The sequence below is a fragment of the Hipposideros armiger genome, unplaced genomic scaffold (genome assembly GCF_001890085.2).
Source record: "Hipposideros armiger isolate ML-2016 unplaced genomic scaffold, ASM189008v1 scaffold_470, whole genome shotgun sequence".
In the NCBI taxonomy this organism is placed as follows: Eukaryota; Metazoa; Chordata; class Mammalia; order Chiroptera; family Hipposideridae; genus Hipposideros; species Hipposideros armiger.
In genome coordinates this window covers 1,001,981-1,009,754 of record NW_017731820.1, presented here as the reverse complement: position 1 = coordinate 1,009,754, position 7,774 = coordinate 1,001,981, and the positions used below count along the sequence as shown (strand labels likewise).

The 7,774-nt window shown below is 45.2% G+C and overlaps 1 protein-coding gene across 1 annotated transcript in view; it reads right to left on the bottom strand.

Moving 5' to 3' along the window:
- CNTNAP2 (contactin associated protein 2) overlaps nt 1-7,774 on the bottom strand; it is a gene marked incomplete at its 5' end in the record, with an annotated part of 1,134,943 nt that overhangs the window by 125,718 nt on the left and 1,001,451 nt on the right. Inside the window, one exon of the mRNA XM_019666439.1 lies at nt 930-1,063. Coding sequence (XP_019521984.1) covers nt 930-1,063 — 134 coding nt within the window. The remainder of the gene's footprint in view (nt 1-929; nt 1,064-7,774) is intronic.

The following is a 7,774-nucleotide window of genomic DNA, read 5'->3' as shown; positions in this document are numbered from 1 at the left end:
TAAAAGCCAAGTGGAAACTCCATATCAAGTTATGAATTTGACATCCACCAGGGCTCAGAAAGAGACAGGGTTTGTGCCTTTTCTTTGCAACCTGAACTTCCCGCAGCAGCCAGCCAAATGTGAACGAGGTCTGAGAGGCTGCTGAACCACTGCCAAATGACACTGCATTCCACTGGCAAAACGGCAGCCCCTGCTGTTCTTTTTGCTGACAGGTATCTATTTGGAACTCCTTCTAGAGAATGCAGGGACAGCTCTCATCCTTGATCTTTTGGCTTGGTTCCCAGGGAGACCTCCGCGTGTTATGTTTTATTCATGGTGTCGCCCAGGCTGGTTTCTTCATTGGAAAAACTGGGGTGGGGGGCGGCAGGGACAATCAATGAACCTGAAATAAAATTTAACTGTCCTAATAAAACCACCCCTGTGTGTGCTGAAAGCCTGCACCCAGACCGTGAGATTCTGGGGGGAGGTCTGGGTTTTGAGGATTTTTAAGGCAAAGCATCCACAGAGACAAAAATATATAGTTATTCATAGTGTGGTGGAGTAGTGAGAGAAACAGGTCAGATAAGCCAGAATAACCTTTGCTGGGAACACAGGAAGCTTCAGACATCTGAAAGTGGGGGGAAGAAAGATGGCGCGGCGGATGAAAACAGTCCACTGAGAGCTGCGGTCACCAGTGGGGACGTTGCGAAGACTACAGCGCCGACATTTATTCTAGTATCTCCCTAAGAAATTGCATCCCCATTGTCTTAGCTGTAAGAATTTTATATCTTCCTACTTCACTAGGTGGGGATTTGCAGGAGAAGGTACAAGCTAGCATTGCTTCCATCTGCCCCATCCCCATGACAAAACCAAACAGCACCAATGGCCGAGTATTACAGAGGACAGAGACCATTATACTCCATCATCTACAAATGGACGCATGTGTTTACCTTGAGAATTATGGTCTTCTCGTGACGGGTGATGTTGACACTGTGGGGCTGTCCATTCGCCATGTTCCTGTGGTCTACGTCAATGTTATATGGTTCTCTGGTGCCACCCAGATTGTACCGAATCTGTAAGCTTCCTGAATAAGGAAAAGGACAGAGGCTCAGCAACTCCCTGCTCTACGTTTCATTTCATATAACTTTCCCCACCCCCTCCCGGATGCTTAGGTTTCCATTGAACTCGGCTTCCTCCTTTGATGTCCATCAACATCACTGCCGTCCTGACTCGCCAGCTCAGCGGTGTGCTAATCCATAAGGGTGACCAGCACCGAGCACACATGTGTTGACCGTCTATCCACAATGAGCCATCCGTGTGACCATGGTCTCAAAGTTGTAGCAGCAAATGGTATAGAAGATGCAAACTGGGAGCATGCCTGGGAAGGAAGGATGAGAATATATACACCATGTAGGACTGTGGAGAAGCCTGCAGGCCCCACAAAATACTCTGTGAAATGAAAAATAAATTAACGAGGCAGGGAGGGAGGGTCTCATGACACCAGCCAAGTGTGCTATTCGGCATATGAAAGAATCGCGAGCATACAGTATTAAAAATAAACACAATTTATGAAAGATAAAGACATGGGCTCTTGGGTGGCTTCACTGAGACCAAGAAAGCAAAGCAATGGATTTTATTAGAGGCCAGAGACTATATCAATCCAAACGCAAAACAAAGGAAAAGATGGGCTCCCGGGTCCCCGAGTCCTTGGCATCTCAGTTATAGCTCACTTTGCCTCGACAAATTAGTTTCCCGCCCTTTCTGTTTCTTTCCAGTAATGACAAACTATATGCAAAAAGTCTAATGTAATATTCTAGCTCCTGCTTTTAATAAATCTGCATACCAAATGTAACTTTATTATTTATGATTTTTAACATCAATATTTTTATCTCATCTTTTACTCAAATCGGACTCTTCATGTTAATAGCTTTTGACATCTCAGAACTTAAACATGGAGCCAGCCATCTCGCGAGCGTTTGACCAATTGTAAATCCCTTCATAGATTCTTTGTCGGCACTTTCATTTCTTCTTCTAGAGCAGCGGTTCTCAACCTGTGGGTCATGACCCCTTTGGGGGGTCGAACGACCCTTTCACAGGGGTCGCCTAAGACCATCGGAAAACAAAAAGATATTTACATTACGAATCCTAACAGTAGCAAAATTACAGTTATAGAGTAGCAATGAAAATAATTTTATGGTTGGGGGTCACCACAACATGAGGAACTGTATTAAGGGGTCGCAGCATGAGGAAGGTTGAGAACCGCTGTTGTAGAGGAACAAAACTGCTGTTCTGAGTTTTAAGTTGTGAAATAAAACATAATTAGAACTTTGTAAACAGAAAGAAGAAATAATCAAAGAAAGTCACTGGAAACCCCACCACCCAGAGATAACTACTGTAAATGTTTGGTAGTATCTCCTTCCAGATACTTCTCAGGCCCTTACACGAACACAAACAAATGCAATAGTGTGTGAATGCTGTCCTTCCTTCTTTAGGCATTCTAGCATTACGTGTGCCATTTAAAATGTTCCACCATGTTCCCTGGGTTGAAAGAAACATTCATTAGAACAATCAAGCATGAACTGCATTGGCTGCCCTTGTTTTCTAAACAAATTGGCGAACCTTTGCGCTTCTGAGTTTGGCCTTGGGACTTGACCCTAGATTCCTGTGCTTATGGCATTTCAACCAAGCGCTGTTGATGTCTGTCTCCTAAATGTGTCTAAATTCACCCCCTCTTCTCCATCCCTATGACCACAGGGCCTCCACTGGCACCGAGAATGCCCTGTGGGACTCCCAGGGGAGCCCGCTCCCTTGGCTGGTGCGGCTCCGTGCACTGCTCCCGGCCTGCCTCGGTGCCTTATGCTGGCCACTCCCTGTCAGTGACCTGATGGCCGCCACCTGAGCTTCACCTGGATTGTCTTTCGCCTGGGTCACCTGATCCTAATCAGACTCTCCTTTAAAAGTGACCATCTCGACCTCATCTCACACTCAGGTGAATTCCCGCTTTCTCTGCTCTTTCTTACCATGAACCCCAGTAAAGGATTATTTACCCCAGTAAAGGATTATTATGTTATTGGTGCCTAAAACATACACATGCAAAGCCAAACTCTCGCCCCTTCCTCCCAAAAAGTGTTCCATCACAATTTTCCACATTTCCATATTTCACTTCATACTTCCTGTTATTCCTGCCACGAGCTCTGACTCCCCTCTTCGTCCTAGAGTACATATATATATCTCCTGGCAGATCGTGGCTCTTCAAAATACACCTTGAATCTTGCTGCTTTTCGTCACCTCCATTACTCCATCTGGACCAAGTCGCCATCATCTTTTGCCTGAATTACTGGACTAGCCCCCATGCTAACTGTCTTGCTTCTTCCCTGCCCTCGCCTTCCCCAGTCCATCCCAGCCTCTGCCCCTCACAGACTCAGCCTCCTCTCCACCTGGCAGTCAGAACCGTCCCCTGCTTAGGCCACTCCAATGGCTTCCTGTCTCACTCCCAGTAAAAATCAAAGGTTTCCTAATGGCCCACCCGGCCCTAGCTGGTCTTCCCCTGTCACCTGTGACATAGTCTCTCATGACTCTCACCAGTCCACAGGGTACCGCTTGCTCTGTCTCCAGAGGTCAGCCTGTTCCTGCCTCAGGGCCTTTGCACTTGCTGGGTCTTCCATCTAGGATGCTCATTTCCCAGTTATCGGCCTGGCTGACCCCTCCCCTCCTTTAGGTCTTTGCTCAGATAGCGTCTTCTCCGTGTTATTTCTGTGACTTCCTCATTAAAAGCATAATTTACCCAGCTCTTTCCCTTGGCCGGGCCCTTATTTTTCTGTCTTATTTTTTCCCTGTGGTAGTTCTTACCAAACAACCTACTACTTCTTGTGCTTTCTTTCTTGTCTGCCTTCTCCCACTCAAATGTAGGCTCCGTAAGAGCAAGAATCTTTGTTTATATTCTTTATGACTTTATTTGCAATTTCTAGAATAGTGCCTGATATTTAGAAAGTGCTGAATAAGTATTTGTTGAATGAATGAATTATGGTCTCACTGCTTCTGTTGTTTTTTTTTTTCTTCCCCATGTTTTCTTTGCACAGAGAGAAGTCTTTTTGACGCATAATTGATTATTTCACTGGTTCACTTAAAACTCTTTAAAGCCTTCCAGTTGCTCATAAAATGAAGACACACATCCTTAATATAGCTTATGATACCCGGTCTGATCTGAGGTCTGTTACTTGATTTTCAAATCATGCCATTTACCTTCTCACTTTTAACATTCAAGCTACCTTGGACTTCTCTTGTTCCCTACAAAATACAATTCTCCTTCCTACCTCAGGACCTTTGAACATGCTGTTCCCTGTTCCTGAGCTGCTTCTCTCCCCATTCTTCAGTGTTTTACCCTATTTTTTCCCCTTGTACCATAAGAGCATTGAAAATAATCTATTGTTTCAGAGTGAAGGAGGTGATCAGGTAGTTATTTGAACAATATGCAGAAAAACCAAGTTGTCTTGAGTTAATTATTCTCTGCTTTACTTCTGTGCTCTAACCTTGTATAATCACAGCCAATTTCCTTAAATATATAGCTGTATTCATTCATCATTTATTTATTCATTTCTTCAGAACACATTTATTTAGTGCCTGTGCAAAGCGCCATTGAACCCCATTTTTCAAGGTCTGAAACTGGGCTCTCTGGCTGGCTGTAAGTGTAGCGTTCACTTCTAAAGCCACCATCCCAACCGCCAAGTGTGCGCCAGGCTGTGCCTCGATCAGGGGGTACAAAGATAAGTGAGAGAGGGCTCTGCCTTTGAAGGCTAGAGATCAGATGAAGCGGTAAGTACGCAAAAACTGGACATTTCCCTCCCTGCTGTCTCTTTGCCTTGGACCCCTTTATGTTGCCTAGCTCATTAAAATCAGTATTAAGTTGTTTTCATTCTTTTTTTTCTCTGTTCTGGCTTTCTTGAACTCTGTAAATATGATTTAAAATGTCTATAACTGCTTCACTTAATGGCAACAGAAATTATCGGCTTTGAGAAAAAAGATGAGTTGGAACTTTAAATTTATATGTAGTGAATATTTATAAACAGTAATGGCAATATTCTCGAATAATAAAATTCAAATGATATATTTATTCCTTTCAAATAACAGCACAAGAGAACTACTAAATGATTATAGGGAGAATATTAATATTTGGCCATTAAAATAAAATATTATTAAGGGGAAGAGATAGTTCATTTCCTGCAGCTCACGTTCGTCGCCCACGGGAATTAAAGCCGTTATGAAGGGGCAGCTCCTTTATTGGCTGCAGCAAATAACGCGCTTAACAGGTCTGTTCTCACTGGTCATCATCATTATCATCAGCAAACACTTACAGAGCACCTGATGTGGGCTGGGAGCTTTTCATCTCGCTGGGAAGACAGGGCGTATTTATAACAAAGACAGATTACAATACAGTGCAGTAAGTGCCAAACAAATGCCATTGAAAATAAGTGCAGCAGGGAGTTTAAAGTAGGGGAAGTCATTGGAAGGAGGTGAGACTTGCTCTGGGTCTAGAAGGAAAGGCAGGTATTAGACCAGAGAGGAATATTGGGCTTTTTCAGGTCAGGGAGCACAGTGGGCAGGACCAGAGATGCCCACGGAACGCCGGCAAAATAATGAATCCCTTGCAGATGAAGAGTAGGCGTTGAGTAGGTGGCAATGGCGATTAAATCAGTGGGCTCTGGATAATAATAGCCTCGAACACTTACATACAGTGTAGTGTGTTACGCTTATTAACTCACTGGATTTTCACAACACTGCTCTGAGGGAGACAGTATCTCACAGGTGAGGAAGCTGAGGCATGAAGTGGCTCACTGGTTACCCAAGATGTCACAACCCAGCGATGCTGAAGCAGACATTCCCATTCTACACCAGGAGCGCTAAGTCACGAGGCCGGTGGGTCTCAGTGGGAAGGCTGCGGGACTTGGGGTCTCTCCTGTTGTTATTGGGGAGCACAGCAGTACAGGCACTACGGGTTGTATGATAGGGGTGCTGGGAATAAAAGAAGATCTACTCTGGCTGTGCTAGGCTGGAAGCAGGGAGATGGATTGGGACAGAGCTTCCTGGAGGAGGCACTGAGAGCACTGCTGTCCCATGAAGGGGTAACGGGGTCCCAGGAGCACGGCTCCCCTTGGACCTCAGCAGAGCTATGGGAGGCGAGAGATGCTGAAGACACTGGGGTGGTGGCCTCCCAAACACAACCTCATCCATGGACCCAAGTGCCACTCAAATGATTTTCTATATGTGCCCGACATGAACAACGGTGGGAAGCCCTCAATTAGAAGGTGTTTGCCAGGACAGCAGCAGTCGGGAAGACAAGAAAGGGACGACAGCCTGAAGGACATGAGAAGAACAGAATCTACAGGACCTGTCTGCCTGGATGGCTCACAACAGGTGGAAGGATGGAGCATTCTGGAATGATGCCAAGCTTGTGAATTCTGGCGTCTGAGAGGCAGAAGCACCGTCAGAGCTGAGGAGGACCCGCTTGTGGGGAAGTGCGATGACAGTACAGCTTTCCGTATGTTAAGTTTGAGGGGTGCCTGGGCATTTGGTTAAGACTTTCTAGTTTTGTGTTTTTCCCCCTGGTATTTTGGCATAGTCCTTACTGATCCTTTTTTTCCCTGAATGACTTCCTCAAAAATTGTTTTAGCTTTAAATCTCGATTAATAAAAAAGTCAGTATTTAAGGTGTGGGAAAACCAAATTTTCCTCAGTAGTTTGTGCATGGCTTTGGGATAACTATATAGAAGCCGACAGGTTGTGCTTTGTAAATGCACCGAGCGAGAGCATCCTGGGGTGTCTGCAGCAGGGCAAGAGCAGTTCAGAGCTCCAGGCCTAAAATCGGGCCCCTGGGTTTAGAAACCCAAGGTCTGCCATCCCCAACTGGGTGTGCAAGCCACTGAACCTCCCTGCAGGGGCTAAGAATAGTATCTGTGCTGTAGAGCTGGGTGTTCACAGGAATTAACGCATGTCAAACTCTTAGCACAACGTTGGGCATTGTGACGTGGTAGTGGCTGATATTAAATCGTTTAATGAAAAAACCCTTGCCTATGACCAATGCCCACAGACACAGGCCTGTGTGCTGGCACTGGCGGGTGTAGGCTGTGGGGCTGTGGGTTGCCGAGTATAGTTGGGGACTAAACTTGAGTGTGGCAGTGACTCGAGGAGCAGACAATGCAGCATCTGCTGGCACACATTCACTAAGTTCTTGACAAGCTCAATGTGAGAGCCACCCTCCCGCCCACTGAGAGGTGAGGGCACATGGGTGGAGAAGCTGCATGGGTTGGAAACCTATGTCGCCTGATCTAGGAGAAGTACACTGAGCTCATAAACCCGTGGGAAGCAGGGGTTCTGTACTTTCTTCCTCTGCTCCCTCAATTACTGATTTTATGTATTATTTATTCCAATTAGAATACTGATACTTGTTCGTTGTGGGCATCTGATGCATATAGAAGGGTACCTGCTATGTAGGAGGAGTAAATCTACAGACCGAACAAACAGGGACATTTTGTGGTCACATTGTTGCTTCTCTTTTTCTGTTCATATTTTTTTCAGTGCTAAGCTGATACTGCATAAACACTGTATCTTGCCTTATTACTAAATGTTTTCTCCATTAATGACTCTTCATGAATGTTATTAATGGATACACACTACTGCATAAAACGGTGCAATATTCTTTCACTATTTCGCTGGAGTTGAATTCCTTTCCAATTCTTGTAAACAACACCCTGATGAACATCTTCATGCTGAACCTTCATCGGATTTCTGGCTAATTTCTT